Here is a 23273-nt window from a genome sequence, read left to right as displayed (position 1 = left end):
CAACCAGGTTGAAAATATATTCAGCCACTAGCCAGCTGTTAGTCATTAGACGTGCAGAGAAGGAGGGAGGAGGCCGCACATGTCAACGGGCTGATAACAGAGTTCACGCTCAAACTTGCTGCACGGCTCATTAATTGCTGTATTTAGTTTATCCACACAGATGTCTCGTGGAGAGATGGGAATTGAACCCCCCACCCCCTCTGGATGCAATCATATTTCACCGATCTGAATAAACTCAGGCACCATATTGTTTCGTGGTAGAGCGCAATACATCACCACTGTCAGCACATGTGACGCGCCGGCTCACGTTTAGGGTCCGGTCACATGTTCCACAAACACGGTGACATATTTTCAAACGCTCGCCTGAAGTTCAACAGAAGCTTAGTTTGGAGAAGTAACAGCTTCCTAATCAGAAAACAAATATACTCACAGTGAACTTGGGATGAGGGCTGTTTTCTAAGCAAAACAAGAAACAAAAAAACAAACTTGTTTTTGTTTTTATCTAACAATTATCATTGATTATTTGTAGTATAAGATAGTTAACTAATATTTTTTCATCCACGGCCTTTCAGAAAATGCCACTAAAGCAGGGATGTCAAAGTCAATCACACAAGGGGCCAACTTTTTTTTTTTAGCAATCTAAGTCACAAAGAAAGTCCCAGAGAAATGTTTATTCACCTTTAGTGTTGACATCCACTATCTCTGTTCCTTAGCCTCTCTTAAACCCTGCCATCGTTTATGGGTCCCCATGTCAACATTAACAATAATCTACTTTGATTTTGCCCCCGAGGCATGAGTTTGAGACGTATCAACACAAACAAAAACCAAATGAACTCGGTTGTTGACATCTTTTGTCCATTAAGAATAGAAAACTTCCAGTTTTGTAACATTTGATACAATGATACTTGAGGGAGAATATAGTGTTATTGACCTGAAATATGCAAAACAAGTGGTTTTGTACTGAAATATATCAGTGCCATCAGAATATTGAATGGAAAAGATTACTTTTTCAAGCATTTAATTCTTTTATTTTTTATTATTTAATTCAGTAATTTCTTAAATGAAAGGTTTATTTTTATTTAATAATTTATTCCAATAAGTCACTAATACAGTTTCTAAAGTCCATTATTTTATTCGTAGCATGAAGTGCGATTTTTTCCAGACAGAAACAAAGTTGACACATTGTCAGGAAAATACCTAAATCTAAGCACCAGTGCTTCTGTGTTGTGTTATGTATGTACTCTTTTGTGTTTGTCTGGTGGGAATATTAAAACAACATTTTATATTAAATTTAAAATGCCTATTTTTTTTATTTTTTTTTGAATTCAAAAGGCTACGAATGAAATATATATATATTATAAAATATGTTTTTTGATTATTAGAATTACGATATAAAACTATATCTGTAAAAAATATATATATACGTTACAAATACTTATACCTAAAATATTGTAATTCAATCGATGAAAACAAAATCACATTTTAATATTGATATTATTGATTTTTTATTTTATTTATTTAAGTCAACATCAATATTCTAACGTCCCCGATCTCCTTCCATATTCTCCCACATGAACAGAGCAATATTTTCCGCACCGTTCCGTAAAAGTGTTATTTCTGTAGCCGCTCCTCCAACCGTAAGGATGGGCGGACCGTGCGCGCTCCCGCTCTCTCCTGTTCAGAGCGTATATAAATGTAACAGAAGCGCGCGACCTCAGCAGCTTCACCGGCGCGACATCTCCCTGCTGGCTGGACCGAACCGAGCTCCTCACACGACGGAACCATCGACGGTATACTCTTTGTTCTGATCTCATTCATTTAGATTTAAAAAAAAAAATTTGATCGAGAAGAATAGTGTTGTTGTTTTTCTGCCGCGGAAGGTTCACGCGCCCGCGCGTGTGTCAGACGAGCATGTAGAGAGTCCACTCCAAATATTTGTACGGCAGCCACGATTGTTTACCTTCACCTCTGCGACCAAATACATTTGACATTCAACCGTTTATTTTATGACGCGACTCTTATGTGCGTGTTTTACATGGACGTGTCAACTACTTGATCTATGCGGGTATTTTTCTTCATCTGACTAAGTGTTTTTTTTTAACTATATATATATATATATTCAAATAAAAACATTAGAGTCGGATCAATAATAATAATAATAATTTAAAATTAAGCCTATGTTTTCTAAACGTCTCTTTGTTCTTTTGGAATAGTTAGAAAGATAATAATAATAATAATAATAATGTCTATTTATATAGCGCCTTTATAGATGAATTCAAATTGTGTAATAACTAGTGGTGTGAGACAATGTAGATAAACTGATAAATTGCTATTTGTTTTATTAAACCATATTAAAATTCAACTGCATTATCAAGTTTTATAAGATAACATTGGCTTTTTTTTTAATAATTATTTTATTGTTTATATTTCATCTGAGTAATGCTTAAAATAAGATAATTCGATTTTTAATTACCATTAAAATTTACTGCGTTTGTTCATTTTTTTGTTGGAACTAAACTTCGCTAGATGGCCGCAGTCTTCCACAGCTAAAGGAACAATGAAATCCCGGTGCTGACTGGGGACAAGAGGATACAGGCTTTTAAAGCTGATGTTTGGCCAGATTTTGTTTTTACAAACAAATGAAAGCAGTACTGACTTCTTCAAGAGTCATGTGTTCTGTAAATTCTGCAATACTAGCGTCAAGTACTGGACAATACTACAAATATATCCTTACAGTATTACAATATATCGCTTCCCATGTCTCGCGGTACATATCATATCGCCAGAGTCTTTCGACTACACGCTGCTGGTAATTACTGTGTAATAACGAAACAAACCAGTAATAAAGTCTCACAAACCTTCTCAAAACATAAAATCTAATCCCTACAATAAAGCAGCAGTTAGACTGTGTTTATTTAAAGAGTGAAGCAGGAACAAAGAGTTTGTTGGTTCAGTGCAGACGCTAAGTAGAACGTAGAGATAAATATATTTAGAATGGGTGGAACCTTCGTCTTCAAAACATGAACCCTCTCCGACCAGACAGCGTGTCAGCAGAAGTTCCAGCTTTGTTTTCAACCACAATAGTCCTGCCCACTCCGGAGAGGGAGGTGTATCATTTGGGGTTTAAAGGTTCCTGTGTCTATTTTTTACTTCAATGTCTTGAGTTTAATTCTATGTCTTCTGGGTTCAACGTCTTCACCCTCTCATCATCTATTTCTGGTGATTGTTTTCCTTGGTAGCCTCCACGTGTGGCGTGCTTTAAGTGGGATGCTGGGAACCCGAGGAGAGATTTGAGTGAATGATGGGGGATTCAATCTTCAACTGCTGTTATGTCCCACCTCACCCTCCAGGCGAGGAGGAACAGCTCAGGTCCAGACGCTCCGAGATCATGGCCTCCAACTCGGCTCACATCCCGTCGGACAAGCGGTTCCTCATCTTCTTCGACTTCGACGAGACCATCGTGGACGAGACCAGCGATGACCTGGTGGTGCAAGCCGCCCCCGGTCAGCACCTCCCCGACTGGCTGAAGGACACCTACCAGCCGGGCCGCTACAACGAGTACATGCAGCGGGTTCTGGGGTACCTGGCCGAGCAGGGCGTCACCGAGAGCCACATGCGAGGCATCATGGAGAAGATCCCGGCCACGCCGGGCATGCTCATGCTCTTCCAGTTCCTGCGCACCCGCCCGCCGCAGGACTTCGAGGTGGTCCTGGTCTCGGACTCTAACATGTTCTTCGTCGAGTCCTGGCTGCGTCGCGCCGGCGCCCGTCAGCTCTTCCACCGGATCTTCACCAACCCGGCCACCTTCAACAAGGACGGCCGTCTGGTGCTGCGACCGTTTCACTCCCACGACTGCCCCCGCTGTCCGGTCAACATGTGCAAGCAGGTGGTCGTCCGGGACTATGTGGCTCGCAGGGTCCAGGAGCGCGGGCGGCCCTTCCAGAGGGTCTTTTATGTCGGAGACGGGGCCAACGACTTCTGCCCTTCCGTCTCTCTGGGGCCCAGAGATGTGGTTTTCCCACGAAGGGACTTCCCTATGCACCGCCTGATCACCGAGACCCATGAAGCCATGCCGGGGGAGTTCAAGCCCGTCACGGTGCCGTGGGCCAGCGGGGAGGACGTGGTGCAGCGCCTCAGGAAGCTCGTGGCAGAATAGGTGGTGTGTCTGTCAGGTGCCATGAAGAAGTACGAGTTAAACATGTCAAAAACCTCAAGAGACAAAGGTGCTACATCACGTTCAAAGAAGAGTCTCAAGACACTTTCACTTTGCCAGCGATCTTTTATGTTCCATGTGTGTCTTGACGTCGACTAAGAAGCAATATATTTAAACCTATTGTGTGTAATGTTTTAAATGTTTTGTACTAAGTTTTTGAATGTCTATAAAATATATTTTACTCTCATTACGACGGTGGAGAACATTTTGGATGATATGATTTTAGAAAAATTGTCATTTCTAATGTTTGAAGTTTGTTTGTTTAAATCTACCTTGTAGGTCTGACCTACTCAGGTGAAAACACGGGAATAAAGCCATTATCTGAAATGTTGTTATTCATTGTGTGAAAAATATATATACATTTGAGCCTTTATGTGTTTAAAACACAAATTGATTATATATTGGTAGGATGTTTTAATTTTATATATTTAATTTCTCTTAATAATCATGATCTTTTAAACAGATAAACCAGAAAAAAAACAACTATTTTTCAAGTCATTTGCATTAAACAGATTATTTTATGTCAGTGTTTCATGAAGGAATTCTCAGTAATTAAAGGTGATTTTCAGATAGATGCGGTAGAACACAAAAAAAACATAATACAATACAGAACAGTCAATTCAAATAAAAAGCATTTCATTTTTCTATTGGAATATGTGGGATGGATACAAGGAAAAAGTGCAACAATAGAACAAAAAGACATATGAAAAAAAAGGAAAATTAACACAAAGAAAATTATACAAAGATTAACATAGAATAGAATGTCATGATACTTTATACTTTCGCTCCACTCCTGCCCCCAAACTCAGAATTAAACAGCCTCATAGCACGAGGAATGAATGAGTCCCTGAGTCTATTAGTGTTCAAAGGACAACATTATACACAAAACAACAATCAACTAACTAAATTCAAAAATAAGTCATGTACAGGTAAACAAATACATTCTTTATAAGAGATAAAAAGATGTCGCCCTTCTGGAGATTATTTCTATATTTTGAAAACTCAACTGAAAGAAATTAAAAAAAACTAAACAAGAAGAACACAAATTTGAAAATAAAAATAAAGATGTATAAATAGTAGGATTGAAACGTAGAAAAATCTACAAATGTAAGTTACAGATCCAATGAAATACACATTATAGTTGGAGTTAAAATGCAGTATAAATGGAGCTATCAATGAAAGAACTTTCAAGTAGAATAGTAATGTTTGCGTGTGTTTGTGTTTGTAATCAAAAGGTCTTTTTTTAATAGTGATTGAATGCTATTAATTACTTATACAACATGATTTATGTATATTTTTAATCTATATGATTCAATGAAAACACAAAAAGATTGGGATGGTAAGTTGAAAGTTAAAAAAGTTTCCTGTTTATAATGGAAATTAATAAAATGTATGGCTATTGAATAAACAGAAGTTAATCAATCTTTTACATCTTGTATCTTTACATGCAACATTGACTGGACGACTTTTAATTTCGCTTTAATAATTTAACAACGTAATTATTTAATTGTAATTATTATCACTGTTTATATGTTGTCATATTAGTTTGACATAAAGTCACTTATATCACTGTCCAGATATAATAGTACAACTAAACTTTTATTTGACTTTAATTATCTTAATTCTTTTTTTCCGCTCGTTGGTCGAGTCGTCGAGCAAGTAAAACATAGTGTACGTTTGAAACCAGACGTTTAAAGCCACAGCTGAAAATAACAGTACTAAGTGTACTAATAAAATACACGGAAATATTGAAATATATTTGGAAATGATATGTTTATAATTTAAAATTGTAGTAAATACTATTAAAAACAGGACGAGTGACATTTATTTATCGTAAGTCATCGATGGGATTGTCAATAGGTTAATAAATTACTTTAAACCCATACACAAAAATAAAATCCCTATTTTTTTAATTTAAATATTTTATTCTCGGAAAATCTTGTGTCTTATGTGTAAGACCCCTATTCGACGCTGGGTGGCAACAGTGAGCTAAAGAGATTCTCGATCCTCTTTTGAGCAGAAGAAGAATACCGGAAAAGCTTCTGATGCGCATGGCGCTCTTTGAAAAATAAATTACAATTTACCGCATTTTCTTTAAATTTGTCCTCTGAAGCAGAATTCGGATCTAAATTTCAACAGTATACAGGTATGTGTGTATTGCATTCTTGCTAGAGTTGTAATACTGCCGCTGGTAGCACTAGTGTGCTGAGCAACGTAGCGCCGACGTTATCTCATTGATTTAGCTAGCATGCTGCTCCTCACCCGAACAAAACAATGGAAACTTAATACGAGCATCGTATCATGAATCATTTGACAAAACTATAAACCGTTTTTGTTCATTATTGTTATAATATATTATAAAATTGTGTAAATATTTAGACCGATAATATAAAGCTGCCGTGCATTAGCATTAGCTACATTAGAAGTGAACTGTGTTGCACTTGAGCAGTTTAACTGTTTTGTTGATACTTAAAAAAACAACTATATTATTGTGAACCTGCCTAATGTGTACGTTTTGGAAAGCCATATTGCTTTTGCCCTTTTAGTTATTTGTACTGGTGATATATTTATGCGAGTTTTTAATGCCGACGTATTTCAAATTTGTGTTTAACAATATTTGTCTCAAACAGCTTTGAAAGATGGAGGCGGATCTTTATGATGAGTTTGGAAACTACATTGGACCAGAGCTGGACTCTGATGATGACGATGATGAAGAACTGGAAGCCGAAGACCGAGATGCTGATGAGGTATACAGTGCTATACACAATTGAATAACGTATGCTTGACTTGCCCTTACAAACTGATGGTAAACACACACCCACAACATGTAAGTAAGTAATTTTTATTTATATAGCGCTTTTCCAGACCAGGGTCACAAAGCGCTTAAACAATCAAAACAATATTCAATAAAGTATATACTTTAAAGGGAAAGTTAAACTGATAACACAACAGGAGTTCCAGAAAATCAAGGAAAAGCCTGAACAAATAAAAACGTCTCGTGTTTCTTGAAGGAGTCAGTAGACTCCATCAAGCACAAAGAGAGATGAAGATTGTTCCAAAGCTTAGGAGCAACAGCCTGGAAGGATTTCTCTCCTCTGGTCCTGAACCGTGTGCGAGGAACCATCAGTAGATTCTGATCCACAGACCTCAGAGCCCGAGCTGGGGTGTAAGGCTGGATCAAGTTCTGAAAGTAAGAACCCGAATTTTAAAGTTGATCCTGAAAGAAACTGGAAGCCAGTGAAGAGTTTTAAGGATCGGAGAAATGTGAGTTCTTCTACGTTAGCGGGTCAGAATTCTCGCTGCAGAGTTCTGAATCAACTGCAGACGAGACAGCTCCTTCTTGTTAAGACATGAAAACAAACTGTTGCAGTACTCCAGACGAGAAGACACAAACACATGGATTACAAGCTCCAGATCATGTTGTGACAACATTTTCCTAAGTTTAGATATTTTTCTCAGTTGAAGGAAAGTTTCTGGTCAGTTTTCTGCAGTGTTGATTAATGATTGATTAATGTGTTGCCCTAATTGTTTGATTTTCAACATTTCAACATCAGCATGTTCATCACATAATGATGCAGACGATGGTTGGTTGTAAGCTTCATTTCTAAACGGATTAAAGCTTCATTAGAATAATGTTAATATCCACTAGAGCTAACCTTGTAGATGTTATAACCAAATGTCATCCCAAATATTTATACTGTCATGTTAATTTTCGGTCAAATCCACTATTTCAGGCTGATGAAGAAGAAGATGAGGAGCAGGCAGATGCTGATGAAGACGTGCCTGGAATGGAGGTGGTCCTGCACGAGGATAAGAAATACTACCCGACAGCAGAAGAAGTTTATGGCCCGGAAGTAGAAACGATTGTTCAAGAAGAAGACACTCAACCGCTAACAGGTTTATACATGGAAAATGCAAAAAATAAAATGAATGAAAGTCCTTGACAGCAGTTGTGATAATCGTTTCCATTGATTTAATCAGAGCCCATCATCAAGCCAGTGCGCCACAGATGTTTCACTCTTATGGAACAGGAGCTCCCTGCAACAGTTTATGACATGGAGTAAGTTATCATTGTTATCAAGATTGTTTTGCTTAATTTCACTTTGAGGCAGAAAATCTGTTTTGTGAATTATACACGTTTAAAATTGTGATTCTTTCTACAGATTTCTAGCAGATTTGATGGATAGTCCTGAACTCATTCGCAATGTCACACTGTGTGGTCACCTCCACCATGGAAAGGTAAGTCACAAAGTGTTTATTTACTATAAAATAAACACAACATGGGTCATCCAACACTAAATCGTTCTTATTTTTATTTTTATTCTTGTTCTTATTTTTTTTTAAATAATTGCTGTATTGCTGTGTCTAATTGGAAAAACAATTTAGTTTAATAAAGTTCTACCTAACCTAAATGAAAATACAATAACAGTACACATTAAGGAAGTTTTATTTGTTTATTTTTCTCCTGAAAATAAACGTGATATTTTATCATAAAACAGAATATAATGTCATATACTTTAAAGGCCTTATCCTGCTGCTTTTTTAAGTGACTTTTTCCAGTAGGACATTAAGCTAGTCAAGCACTATAATGTTGGATCTTTGTTAAAATACTAAAAATACCAAATGAAAGTTATTTATGTATGGTTTCCTTTCATTTTATTACTACTCTAATCTACTGATCTACTCTTGTGACCCGACAAACAGCTTGAGTTTGCTTTATTGTTCACCACTTTGTTAATGAACATTTCAAGTCTTTTATCACATTTAACAGCTGTTCTTTCACTGTAGTTAATTCACCTTCAACTGATTTCAAGTAGTGTCTGTGAGTGGTCTGAATTAAAAAAAAAAAAAAAAAAACCAATGATTTTCTCTCCTAGACTTGCTTCGTGGACTGCCTGATTGAACAGACACACCCAGAAATCCGGAAGCGTGATGATGTGGATGTGAGTTCTAAGTCATATCTGACCGTTCTTTGTGGCTGTTTGATGATCATTTTTGGCTAAACTGAATTTTCATTGCCTCGGCAGCTCCGATACACTGACATCCTCTTCACAGAACAAGAGGTGAGTCTGTTCGTTCTATTCTGAGAAGTATTTGTGATTAAAGCTCCTTGCTTATTTTCTGTTCCTCATTGTTAGTTGATCTTTAATTTTGACAACTCTGTTGTTTCGTCAGAGAGGTGTCGGCATAAAGAGCACTCCTGTCACTATGGTCCTGCCAGACTCCAGGGGAAAATCCTATCTTTTTAACATCATGGACACACCAGGTACTTATTGTCAGGATTACAATGATTCTTTGTTTGGCAAACAGAAATATCTACAACATGTTTTGCTATTTTGTGAAGGGCATGTCAATTTCTCTGACGAAGTCACGTCAAGTATGCGGCTGTCGGATGGTATCGTTCTGTTTATCGACGCAGCCGAAGGAGTAAGTGAAACCCTTTGTTTTCTGGATAATATTTGAGTCCTCAACTTTATTAAATGTATGTCGTCTTCCAGGTGATGCTGAACACGGAACGTCTGATCAAACATGCAGTGCAGGAGCGAATGGCTATCACAATCTGTATCAACAAGGTGGATAGACTGATTGTGGAGCTCAAACTTCCCCCCACAGATGCATATTACAAACTACGCCACATCGTTGATGAAGTCAATGGTTTGCTGAGGTACGTCTTGTTTCAATGCGTAACGAGAGTTTTCATTTGTCACCTCCTAAAACAATAGAAATTGCATTACATTCATGTAAAACTATATGGTGAGGTTTTCTACAATTCTTTTCAAATAATAGAACATTCAATTAGCAAGGACATGCAGTATGTGTGACAAAGATATAAAAGAATATAATAGTTTTATTCTGAAGTCCAATATGACATGAATGCATGTAAGATTTAAATGTTGCTGCCAGTATATATCACATAGAATATGTTTATTATAAATGCATTTTGACATACTTAGTGTTTTTATATAAGTAAATCACATTTAATGTTGTTTCTTCATTTATTTATTAAGTGCCTTCATTTTGTTCATATTGTGTTTAATATAAGTCTTTTAGATTATTTATTTTTTGTCCTGTTGACTGTTTTATTTAAATGGCGCTTCTGTCTTTAGAAGTTTACTTATTTTCAGTGGGTCTGAGAGGACTGCGATTTCATCTGTGCTGTATGTTGTTAATATAATATATTTGAAAAATAAAAACTTGAACTTAATAATACTCATAACAACGTAATACCTACAATTTCTGTATTATTTAACAGTTATATATTTATAGACTGATCAGGTTATTCAAATTAAAGAGCAGTCTTTGATAAAGTTGTCTTAAACGGTTGAATTTAAAAACATGCTGCTGGTGCGTTAATAAACATTTGTTAAATTTCTCTCTATTTTCACAGTACCTATTCGACCGATGAGAACCTAGTTGTTTCTCCTCTCTTGGGAAATGTTTGCTTTGCCAGCTCTCAGTACAGCATCTGCTTTACACTGGGCTCATTTGCAAAGATCTACTCAGACACCTATGGTAAAAAAAAAACTACCCCTTACTACTTGAAATAATCCTCATTTTTTATTTAATGGTTATTGTGTTCTTTTAAAGGTGACATCAACTACAATGAGTTCTCCAAGAGACTGTGGGGAGACATTTATTTCAACCCTAAAACGTGAGTAATTCATGAGGAGCATGATGGGAGTCTGTGCTTATTCGTCTTCAACTAATGTTTTGTTTCCTTGTTCAGGCGAAAGTTCACCAAGAAGGCACCAACTAGTAATTCCCAGCGCAGTTTTGTCGAGTTTGTTTTGGAGCCACTGTACAAGATCCTATCACAGGTCAGACAAAAGTGATGTAGAACTCTGAGAATTTATTTATGACACACAACTTTCAATATAATCTAATGAAATAATATTGATGCATAGTGAAATCACTCTCAAGAGAAAGTTATTTATGTAACAGTTTTAAAAAGCATATTTGAAAGTGACCAATTTACACTGCACCTTTTGATTTATTATTAGAAATATTGAAAAAAAAGTTTATTTTTGAAACAGGTTGTAGGAGATGTGGACACGTCTCTGCCACGTGTTCTGGATGAGCTGGGAATCCACTTGAGCAAAGAGGAGCTGAAACTGAACATCCGGCCTCTTCTGCGTCTTGTCTGCAACCGGTTCTTTGGAGAATTCACAGGTAAACCTTCACCTGTCTACCTCTTCTTTTAAAAGCCACAGTGGGTCAGATGGGCCAGAGGTCCACATTTATAAATATTTAAGTTTAGATCTAAAAATACTCGGATATGTTGGGTTGATCAAGAACTGTTTTTTTGTCAGGTTTTGTGGACATGTGTGTTCATCACATCGCATCACCACAGGAGGGCGCAAAAAACAAGGTGGAACACACCTACACAGGCGGCCTGGACTCGGATCTTGGCGAGGCAATGTTAGAGTGCGACCCAGAGGTAAATGAAAGACAAATCTTTCTTTCATTTCGAACATTTATCAAGATCTCAGACATTTGTTTTTCAGTGTCATTAGTCAAAACTTATGTTTTATGACTAATGATGATGTTTCTCTAAATAGTCGGATGATGTCACTAAGGTTTAATTTATTTTATTTTATTACCAATTATTGTGTGGGTTGTACAGAGCATATTTAGTGTAGTTTTTAATGTTTTACATAATACGTTCAATGTTTTGACCAGGTAATTTCGTGCAATATGATTCCAATAATATATATTTGTTTCACTTTCTGACTCAATGCATAAAGAGTTGTGACAGAAAAAATTCCTGATATCAATAAAAATATCAATTGACCATTTAACTGATCGAGCAGGTAATGAAAAATGATAATATCATGTTTTGAAAAGCACTGCTTGGAAGGCACTTTTCTTTAATGTGTTTTTGTTTGGTGAAAAGCTTGATTAGAAAATTATCGACTGCAATTATATTTGATTGTCTTCATTACAATGTTTTTAACAAGCAGTAGAATTGGTCTCAATTATAAGTTTTTCATATTTTTTTCATTTCTTAATCAACCACTTTTCAGTAAATCATAAGAATTTTTTCAGGGGCAAGAATGACTTTTAGGAAATAATCCGAGAGTGTTTATTTCAGATTGAAGCTGTAAAGAGTGCAGAAGTGTCAGATGTCTAAAAGAACAAACATGGCCATGGGGGGTTAAGCTGTGAAAGTAAACTTCAAACGGAGCAGCTTAGGTTTAAGGCTTATAAGATTGGATGGAGACACTTGAGTTTTCAGGTCACAATTTCTCCGAACTGGGTTAGTTTCCATTGCCATGATGTCAACATGTATAGCTTCTACCAGCGTAATTAAAAAGTCTGTATGTTAGTCAAAACAATTAAAAGGCTAAATTAAAGTATTGCTACCGTTCTGCTGGAGATTAATAAAGTAATTATTTCGCGTCCGGTTCTTGTGGCTTACATGTAAAATTAACTGGATCGTGTTCTGGTTTGTGTAAATGAAAGGGATTATTTATCACATGTCACAACCACTTTTCCGAATCCATCATAATTATGACCAGAAAAGTGGCAGAAAGATTTCTCTGTCCCAATTTCTGTGTCTCCTCCTGATCCGTCTTTCCTCATCCCCCCCTCCTCTATTTCATCTTCAGGGTCCTTTGATGTGCCATACCACTAAAATGTACAGCACTGAGGATGGTGTGCAGTTCCACGCCTTTGGGCGGGTTCTCAGTGGTACCATCCAGGCAAGCCAGCCTGTCAAAGTGTTGGGGGAGAACTACACCCTTGAGGATGAAGAAGACTCTCAGATCTGCACAGTGGGGCGACTCTGGATCTCTGTTGCCAGGTAAACCTCGATTTGTTGATGTCGTTTCTTATTCTCATCTTAACGAAACCTGTCCTGATTGTATTCTTCACTATCTTAGATACCAAATTGAAGTGAATCGAGTCCCTGCTGGCAACTGGGTACTAATCGAAGGTTGTGACCAGCCCATTGTGAAGACCGCCACCATCACTGAGCCCAGAGGCAACGAAGATGTGAGATATCATCATGACTTCTACGATCCATCAACGGTCTCATGATTCATTGCTGAATCTTCTTCCAGGCTCAAATTTTCCGGCCGCTCAAGTTCAACACCGCTTCAGTGATTAAGATTGCAGTTGAGCCAGTCAACCCGTCTGAGCTGCCCAAAATGTTGGACGGTCTGAGGAAGGTCAACAAGAGCTATCCTTCACTCACCACAAAGGTGCATTAGTCTTTTCTTATGTGGATGATTAATGTTCTGAGCAAAGATGGTTGACTGTGATGTGCTCAAACTTCAGGTGGAGGAGTCAGGCGAGCATGTGATTTTGGGAACAGGAGAACTCTACTTGGACTGTGTGATGCACGACCTGCGCAAGATGTACTCCGAGATTGATATCAAGGTACTGCTCACACTTATCATTTATTTTTGTTACGTTTTAAGATAATGTCATTAATGCATTTTCTTCTTTCCACTTGGCATTTTTTTCCAATTTAATTTGGGCTATATTAACAACCTTAAAAATGTTTTTCAAGAATAAAACTTTAATTGAATTTTGGAAAACCAACTCACCAGAACAAGAACCTGCAACCAACCAATTATTCTAATACAGTATTTACTTCTCTAACCATGTTGTCCAAGAAATGTGGATGTGTATCATCAATTATTAATTGACACTATCCTGAATGCAAAATGATCAAATGCTTGAGACGAATTAAGACTTCCTAATGTAGGACAGTTTAATAAGAAGATCGATGATGAACAAGAGATTTTCTTTTTGAAAAAAATAACATTTTATATATTACCTTTTTATTACATTCTTCGATAGGTTGCTGACCCAGTCGTCACTTTCTGTGAAACAGTCGTGGAAACCTCATCCCTCAAGTGTTTTGCTGAGACTCCAAACAAAAAGTAAGTAGTTCTTGGTTATGTTAATGCTTCGGGATAACTCATTTGGAGAAGTGATTCACTGTAATTCGCTGTCTCGTCAATGTCACTCGTGGTATGCCCCCTCATCTCGTGGTTGACTGTTTAATTTGACTGACAGGAACAAGATCACAATGATCGCTGAGCCCCTGGAGAAAGGGCTGGCTGAAGACATTGAGAACGAAGTGGTGCAGATCACATGGAACCGGTGAGTTTGTTCTTCATCATTCACAAAGTGGTGCATCAAAGTAATCCATCTGGAATGAGTGACTCCAAAACTAAATATGGAAAAATAGTTAATAATCGCTTTATTCTATTTTTCTTCTTTGCTTGTAAACTTTATGACAGAGGTCACTGACCTTTTTTCTACTGTAGCTGCTCTACAAGAAAGGATACTCAAAGTCAAATATAATGAGAAGGTTATTGTGTTGTATATTTTTTTGAACAGGCCAAGGGGCTACTCCTTTGATTTCGTTGGGTCTAGAATAACTAATGCAACAACGTTGAGTGTAGCAACCAGATGAAACATAACAGGTTATTGTTAACAAATTCAAGTATTTTTACATTTTCTATGTTTTAATATATGCTTCAACAAGTGAGCTATTAATGCTTTAAATGAACACCTTGATGTAGAACCTAACAAAGAGAAGGCAACAATGTAAGTAAGTTTTATTTGTATAGCGCTTTTCCAGACCAGGGTCACAAAGAAGAAGAAGAAAAGAAAAACAATCAAAACAATATTCAATACATATATTTTAAAGATCAAGATAAAACTGATAACACAACAGGAGTTCCAGAAAATCAAGGAAAAGCCTGAACAAATAGAAACGTCTTAAGATGTTTCTTAAAGGAGTCAGTAGACTCTATCAAGCGCAAAGAGAGAGGAAGATCGTTCCAAAGCTTAGGAGCAACAGCCTGAAAAGATTTCTCTCCTCTGGTCCTGAACCGTGTGCGAGGAACCATCAGTAGATTCTGATCCACAGACCTCAGAGCCCGAGCTGGGGTGTAAGGCTGGATCAGATCACTTCCACTTCTCTGCCAACACTTTTGAAGCACAAGTGAAAACCACATTAAACTAAAGGAGATCGTGGTTCAAGACTGCTGCTGTGGTAGGATTGTAGTTACTCTCTAACTCTCTAGCTCAATGTTAACCAACTCTTGACGAACAAACATGCTATAGATGGATTCAACCTAAAAGTTAAAATCTAAAATTCAAATAAGTAATTAAGCAACTAAATAAGTAATTCCAATTAATATTCAATATTGAATCCCAAATAACTTGAATACAAAAAGCTATTTTACAGCTTTTAAAATATACAACGGCTACATAAGATATTGTAATATCACAGCTGATGCATGCTCTGCATTATTTGTCGAAAGATATAATCAAAGCAACGTGAACTTGAGAGTGAGATCGGTAAGAGGTGCACGATCTTGCTGATGACTAAGAGCACATTCAAGCTGCTCCTTGATATATTGATCAGTTCAATTCTGCTAATTGAATCATCCACTAAAAGCCTGCATGAATTTCCTTGTCCTATTGGCACAAGAAGACTTGAGTGTACCCGTTTGATTGCAGATTTCTGGAAGTACCTCGCTCATATGTAGAGCCATCTGGTCTCAGCAGTGTCATGCCTTAGGATGGACATACTTTCACACACCATTAAACTAGACCTTGATTCTGTTCCTCCTGTTCCATTAACCCTCAGAGCCCTCAATCAACCAATCATGCTAATGTTCCATCTGACAATTCATCCAACCTTTCTGTCGCCTCATGTCCTCATTCCAGGAAGAAGCTGGGAGAGTTTTTCCAAACTAAGTATGACTGGGATCTGCTGGCTGCTCGGTCTATCTGGGCCTTCGGACCGGACACAACTGGACCAAACATTCTTGTTGATGACACGCTGCCTTCTGAGGTGACCTTTTCCCCCATCAATAGTCAAACTATTTTAAATGAATTTCAAATACTTTTATTATTATTATTATTATTATTATTATTATTTATTTATTTCACTTGCCTTGTAATGGATCAGGTATCGTTACCACCACCACCCATGATGTTCTTTTAAATTTAGTTTTTGAATCTTTCAATATAATACAACAATTAAATACTGTACTGTACATGACTGATATTAAACAATTTATAGAAAAAAAGGCTGAATTTTCCACTTGTTACCTTCAAAATTTCATCAATTGTGTAAAATGTGGAAATAAGCCTTTTTTTACCATTTAGAATTCTGTTTATGACCCCCATCCCACAAATTTAGAATCAGAAACGTTCATTGCTGTCTCATTTGAACCCTGCTGTTTTCTTATTCATTCTTTTCCGAAGGTGTTTAGAAAGGATCAAACGGTTATTAAGCGCATCAAAAAACTTGAGATGGATTTAACTATGAAATGTAAATTAAAACAATTTGAGTTTTCATTAAATGATAAATGTTTTTGTTTTTTCAAGTTGCCCCTCTAGGTAACGTACAGCAGTTATTAAATAGTTGATATTGATTAGATCAGTGGTCCCCAACCTTTTCTAACTCAGGACCCAACAGGTTGGAAATTACTGGATTAGATTATAACATGATACTACTTGATTGAAAACTCAGTAGTATGTAATACAGAGAATTTTACAAGTCAAATGTGTGCAAAGCACAAATTATGAATATGTATTTACCTGTAAAGCAGTAACAATATAAAAGTATTCAAGTGTTGACAAAGAGTTACCCGGCATTAATGAAACGTCAGTTAATGCTGAAATATTTGAATGCTGCTATTGTAAGGAATGACCACATTTACAGGTTTCATTTTTCGGATGTATTGTGAGTGATTTAAATCCTTTATCTTTGTCCAGGTGGACAAAGCTCTTCTAGGTTCAGTCAAAGACAGCATTGTCCAGGGTTTCCAGTGGGGAACAAGAGAAGGACCTCTGTGCGATGAGCGTAAGAACATCATGAATTTCAATTAAGAAATGATAATACAACACACTGGCATTTTGGCTGAACACGGTTCATTATGGCCAGAAATGAGAACTTTTCCTTTTGTCCCACAGCCATCAGAAATGTCAAGTTCAAGATCCTGGACGCAGTTATTGCTCAGGAGCCCCTCCACAGAGGAGGAGGTCAGGTCATCCCTACAGCTAGGAGAGTAGTATACTCTGCCTTTCTTATGGTGAGAAAGACACACCCACACCCACACATACACACGCCTTCCACTTCCTTTAATGTTCCATTACCTTGATTACTCCCTGGATTCTGTCAACCTCAGCTCTTTTTAATTGCACTGTGATAACAATCCCTCTTCCACCATGTTGGCTGGTCCACCATCTTTACCATAAATCCAGGGGTCTCATCCGTCTTTTGGTCGTATGGATTCTACATCCATTGTCCTCAGGCTAATGTGTTCTTTGTGCTGCAGGCAACGCCGAGGTTGATGGAACCATATTACTTTGTGGAGGTCCAGGCTCCGGCTGACTGTGTGTCTGCTGTGTACACTGTGCTGGCTAGACGAAGGTTGGTCCTGAATCTGATTTGCATTTCCTTTGATTGATCGTCCTTCTTGTCCAGCCGAGGAACAAACACACTTTATAAATGGGAGAAGGATGTGATGTTGTGGGCTGTAAAATTGTTTCTTAATCTGCATATGCATTTGTTGACCAAATATATCCAAGTAGATGATGAACAACGAAGCTTGGCGTTTAAGTTAAGGAATTATTCTTGGAATTATTTTGGCGACACCAAAACCATATCAAGTGGAACCTCAGAAGACATCACTTCTAGTTGTTAATCCTTCTTCATTTATCTTGCAATTAATACTGGTGTATAATTATTTTTGTTAACGCCTGCATATATCGTTTTAAAAGAACTGGGTTATCTGCATGGCTGTCCAAAAATAAATAATTTCCAATGATAAAGATGAAACTTAACTTTATCTCCTTTTCAGGGGTCACGTCACCCAGGATGCTCCAATTCCAGGGTCTCCTCTTTACACCATCAAGGCTTTTATCCCGGCCATCGATTCGTTTGGTTTTGAGACAGACCTCCGCACTCATACGCAGGGCCAGGCCTTCGCTTTGTCCGTCTTCCACCACTGGCAGGTAAGAAATCATGAATTTTCTACAGAGCAAAACGGTCTTTGTAGCATGGAACATAAGTACATAGAAATCCATCAGATAAAAACTAAAGCCTTTTCAAACTTAGAAATAAGCAGTTATTTGCAAATCAATAAAGAAAAAATCCAATATAAATACAAGATAATGTTCTATACAATGTTGAGTAGCATTCAATGAATATTTTTTTATGAATGGGTTATAAAGTTAATGTTACGGTTGTGCACCTTATCAAATATAACTAATCTTGTGTTTATTTGTTCATTCAAAGACGTATCCGAGCTTCTTGGCTGTATGCCGTGTGGGGATCTAGTTGCATGCCTCTGTCAGCTACGCCACTTTATATGTGCACTGTTGACTCATTAAGATTGTAGCTAAACGTGCTCGTCCGTCTTCCTCCAATGACTTGGACATGTGAACGTGTCTGCACTCTGCTGAGCCGTGTCAGTGAAAACAAACTCCACTTACTGCACATGATTGCACAACAGCCATCATGCTGACAGACTCTTAACTTGATAGAAGCGCTTGTCTTTTGTTTGTATTGTTATATACACAAAGATGCACATTTTCTTTTAAAGAGATCTCATGTAGGGCAAGCAAGACGAGATCTGATAAAATATCTGAGAGGATACTGGGCAGTATACGACACATGTAAGACATTAAAATTAACGATTCACATTTACTCTCACATGTTCAATACCCATATGCGGGCAAAGGATCATTACCTTACATATGAAGTAATGGACCGTGGGTTTCATAGAAAATTATATATGAATATAGATATATTTAATGTAAGCAATATAGAGTTAGCTTTCCCTGCAGGCAGACTTGATGGTTTAATTTTGGTACGACCGCGGATCAAGTTAATTCAGTTCCGCTCTGACTGATGATACAATCAGAGTTGATATCTAAACCAATGAGTGACCGAGACTTTGAACATTTGTATACTCATTTGAAGTCAAAGTGATTATTGAGAAGAATGTTAAACGATCATTGTTTTGTATTGTGATATCATTTTGTAATTATTAGAGGCTATTTACGTTATAATTAAATACAACTTGAAATTAAATACTATCAAATATGTGCATAAACTAAAAACAAACAAAACAAAGTCCTATTGTTACGACTAAAAATAAATCTGTCTGATATAATTCTTGGAACATTTTTACTTTCATATTTATATCATATTTCTCTTGCAAACTTAATGGCTTCCGTCCTGAGTTGGCGACAGTAAGTCCTTGTGACAGACGCTTGTGTGACGAACTCGGTGTCAGACACCAGCTCATATTGAAAACATGTCTGTTAGTGTTTAGAACCTTGTCCTCTAACCACAGGGCTGCCCTTGTGCCGTCAATATTTAATGGCCTGTGCTTCCAACTGATGCCTCCATCCCCTGGAGGAGATCTCTACAGTGTGTAGAAGGAAACTCGGCATTTAATAATGAATGGTCTTGAAATCACTCGGAATAAAAGTGTAATCGAGACGTCTCTCTTGGGGACATTGCTTATTAATGATGAACAGACGATGGTTATCTCCAGAAGCATTCAACCTGTGCCTCAAAGTTGTCTGTTAAGTTAAGGAGGCATAGATTGCGTACAGCTGAAGTCAGTGGAGCTGGAATTTAAAGTGGTGTTGCAGTCTGGTATCTCTGTTGCGCTGACGTCCAGCTGTCATGAAGTGGCAGCTTCAGACTGTTGACTATGTTTGGGCTGAGGTTAGGTTGTGATCGTTGATTTTTTTCATAAAAATTGTCTGAGTTAACTGAATGTCTCCTATTTTCACTAATGGGTGATTAATGAATAACACAGATGGTAGATAAATAAAGGATTACTTTCGATTGCTGGACTGCAAACAGTCTTTTCCTGGTAGAAATTCTGCAACATAATTACTATGTCTTTAATAGAGACTTGTTTTCAGCTTACACCCGACTTGAACTTCCCACTTTCTCCAGTGACTTTGATTTGTACTTTGTAGTCATGAATCCTCGGAGTGAAGTGACCATGCATCCCTCATTAGTCTGTGACGCAGTGCCAGCATCGTCAGGCCCACAGCAGTGATGAGTTTCTAACGTCATCCGGCCTCATCCATTTATTTGGCTTTCTGCACTCATTTCATTAATTCTCCTTTGGACACTTCTCCTGGGGCGGGCCTCCTCTTTACCCAATATGAGACTCATAAGTAATGGCATTATTTCCAGAAACACTTGCTCTGAGTACATTTGCACCAAATATAGAGGCGGACTCACACGGACACTGACGCATTGATATGTGTTTATATGGAGACGGAACAGGCACCTCTGAGAACCTTCTAGTTAATAACCAACATAGCCATGAATAAATAAAAAACGGGTACATTTGTTAAATGAACAGGTACAGTCATCCATCATGTGACGACTTAAAAGTTAGATGTAGTTGGAACCCACTGACTAATATTAAATGTGATTAAAAATGATAGATGTTTGAATATAAATTGTGCTGAAGTCATCAAATATTACCAGCGGTTGCTTGTAATAAAAGTGACGCTACATAAACGCGTGTCTTGCATCGGCTCGCTTCATTCTTCAAAGTGCTGCTCTAAGTAAATAATTTCCATGTAACTACATCTTCTCACTCAACATGCTGTCATGTGCTAAACCGCGGTCGCCTCCGAGGTGCCTCTCCTGCGCCGCACACTCCATCAAGATGATGGACAAGCCCCTGACTCAGTAACAAAGAGACAAACCTGCAAGTGAATCACATTGTTTCTGAAAGGTTTAAGCTGCGCTGCAAACTGCCCACTCAGCGCCGAGATGACGGCAGGCTCTCAGTGACCGATTGTGTTTAGCATTATTTTTGGTGGCAACACAAATGGATTCCCCGGCGCAGCAGCCGTCCACTCACCGCTGTTGTGTTTGATTCCAGATCGTTCCAGGTGACCCCTTGGACAAGAGCATTGTGATCAGACCCCTAGAGCCTCAGCCGGCCCCCCACCTGGCCAGAGAGTTCATGATCAAGACCAGGCGGCGCAAGGTGAGCAATGGTCCAGGTTTTTAAAGGCCCAGAAATAAAATGTTTCCTTCCTCAGTTTGAATTTTCTTCCTTCTTTCCTTAAACATACCTCTGACATCGTGGATCCCCTACTGTGTGAACCCTGACCTTTGTACAGGATCAAACATTTTCTCTGGCCTAGGCTTAAGATAATATTGTGGCTTTTCCAAATCGGTACCAATGATGATGCCTTCACTTCTATACGAGTTCCTGAACAATAGTTTCTTTTAGATACCACTTTATAATATCAATGCTAACTACAGAAAAATGTGATTTTACATTGTAAAAAAACCTTGAGTTAAAGTTTTCACCTTTTAAAATGTCCACTTAAAGCTGTTTTCCTACAGAAAATAGGACAAAAAATGTCCAGTACAAAGGAAACCGTAGCAAACAAGTGACAAATACATTTTTTAATGTACGATTAAAAACATGTCCGTTTCATTTTAAGTTATCACTCTGTAGCTTAGTTGCAAAACGCTTTGATTGCAATGTTGACTGGTGCCACCTCAACAAACCAAGTCACTAAAAAGAACTTTGGCCAGTCAGGCACAGATGCCCATGAATGTACATGGAACTATCAACAGATGCCTCAACCCTTACTGGCAGGAAGACCAAGGTCTCTGCAATCTTCTGATATATATGTATATAGCTAACCTTGTGAACGAAATCTGTGTAAACACAATCACATATTTTGTTCAGCCAATCACCGATAGCATTATCAAGTCACATGATTAGCCTCGGAGTACAGGATGTGGTACAAGATGATGATGGTACTGCCCTAATATCAGAAACTGTCATTATTTTAAATGAGTAAATTTGTCAGAAATGTTGTAGTTTAAAAAACTCTCTCTCTCTCTCTCTCTCTCTCTTCAGGGTCTGAGCGAAGATGTCAGCATCAGCAAGTTCTTCGACGATCCTATGTTGTTGGAGCTGGCCAAGCAAGACGTGGTGCTCAACTACCCCATGTGAGGGAGAGACCCCGACAACTGAGTCTGGTTGCAACTTTACACGAACATGTGCGACTACAGTGTTGACACTTGAACCTGTCAAGTCATACAGTTTTGTCTTCTCCCATGTGTATAAAATCATGTTTTCGTTGGTCAAAGAAACAATGTAAGCATTTTTACTTTCTGAATGAATCAGTTTTTTCTAAATAAAGTAGATCTTTGTAGTTGTGTTTCCTGTGCTCTGCCTGACTAGCCCTGAGTGACGGGGATAATTCAGCCATATTTGAGTGGTCCCAGGGATCTGCTCTGGACACTGCGTGGACAGTGACTGATGGACGGGCTGCAGGATCGTAAGAGACAAGCCGGGAGAAAGCAAAGGTCAGGGTCATGTGACCAGATAAAACGGAAGATTGAGTCGGTGTGTATAAAAGCTATATGGCTGACGTGTAGCTGAAGATGTTTTTATAGGAACTGCTGGAGAGACTCAAGAACTTTTATTATTCTGCTGCAGCAGAGGTTGAATTTCAAAGGGAAAACGACCTCTACCAGGAGTGCTTTTCCTAAGAAACATGCAGTTTGTTTAAGCTTTCAATTGTCGAGTTCATACACAACATTGAAAACTATGAAGTTTTTAATGTTGTGTATGAACTCGACAATTGAAAGTTATATGTAGCTGTGAGGTATAAAACATTCCTAACCTGGAAGTGACCACCTCTGTGAAGGACGCTCTGGATACTCGCATTCAAAGCCTTATTTGTTCAAAAGCCCGCCTGCCATCACTTCATTATCTAGATGAACTCCCGACTGGAGCTGCCATCTCCACGACTGATGTCTGCCCTCTCCCGTCACTCGTCACATCGGAGGCTGCGACGGTCCTGGAGGTGAGAGGAAGTCCGGGGACGGCCTGAGCAGCTCTGACAGTTGGACCGGATGTCAATGTTGATTAGTGCGACATTGTGTTTCTTCCTCTCGCGTGATCAGATGTGGCTGGACAGTGCAGGGACAACTCTGACCTTTTCAGTTTTTATTTCATTTTTGAAAGTGCTTACTCGCTCCCTTACAAGTTGTCAAAGTTGTTTCTTA

The 23273-nt window shown here is 38.1% G+C and overlaps 2 protein-coding genes across 3 annotated transcripts; both read left to right on the top strand.

Moving 5' to 3' along the window:
• The first annotated feature begins 1682 nt into the window (after positions 1 to 1682).
• Positions 1683 to 4540, top strand: phospho1 (phosphoethanolamine/phosphocholine phosphatase 1). 2 transcript variants are annotated; one of them, XM_087810012.1, is made up of 2 exons: positions 1683 to 1790; positions 3351 to 4540. In XM_087810012.1, the coding sequence occupies exon 2, from the start codon at positions 3389 to 3391 to the stop codon at positions 4154 to 4156; it is 768 nt and encodes a 255-aa protein (XP_087666138.1). In that variant the 5' UTR covers positions 1683 to 1790; positions 3351 to 3388; the 3' UTR covers positions 4157 to 4540. The 2 variants fall into 2 exon arrangements, with proteins under 2 accessions (XP_087666138.1, XP_087666137.1); XM_087810011.1 differs by having other exon boundaries at positions 1685 to 1790; positions 3240 to 4540.
• A 1692-nt stretch (positions 4541 to 6232) lies between these two features.
• eftud2 (elongation factor Tu GTP binding domain containing 2) lies at positions 6233 to 22414 on the top strand. Its single transcript, XM_087809993.1, has 28 exons — positions 6233 to 6359; positions 6844 to 6960; positions 7948 to 8110; positions 8195 to 8273; positions 8377 to 8452; positions 9091 to 9156; positions 9241 to 9276; positions 9389 to 9479; positions 9558 to 9640; positions 9712 to 9878; positions 10602 to 10726; positions 10802 to 10865; positions 10941 to 11031; positions 11248 to 11383; positions 11524 to 11651; positions 12823 to 13016; positions 13096 to 13207; positions 13276 to 13416; positions 13493 to 13594; positions 14021 to 14103; positions 14240 to 14326; positions 15908 to 16034; positions 16964 to 17051; positions 17162 to 17280; positions 17527 to 17621; positions 18052 to 18205; positions 21118 to 21225; positions 22117 to 22414. The coding sequence occupies exons 2-28, from the start codon at positions 6853 to 6855 to the stop codon at positions 22210 to 22212; spliced, it is 2919 nt and encodes a 972-aa protein (XP_087666119.1). The 5' UTR covers positions 6233 to 6359; positions 6844 to 6852; the 3' UTR covers positions 22213 to 22414.
• The last annotated feature ends 859 nt before the right edge of the window (positions 22415 to 23273 follow it).

The sequence above is a fragment of the Callionymus lyra genome, chromosome 15, assembly GCF_982586985.1.
Source record: "Callionymus lyra chromosome 15, fCalLyr1.hap1.1, whole genome shotgun sequence".
Taxonomy (NCBI): domain Eukaryota; kingdom Metazoa; phylum Chordata; class Actinopteri; order Syngnathiformes; family Callionymidae; genus Callionymus; species Callionymus lyra.
Note: the sequence above shows the minus strand (reverse complement) of the source record. Positions and strands in the feature narration are given on the sequence as shown.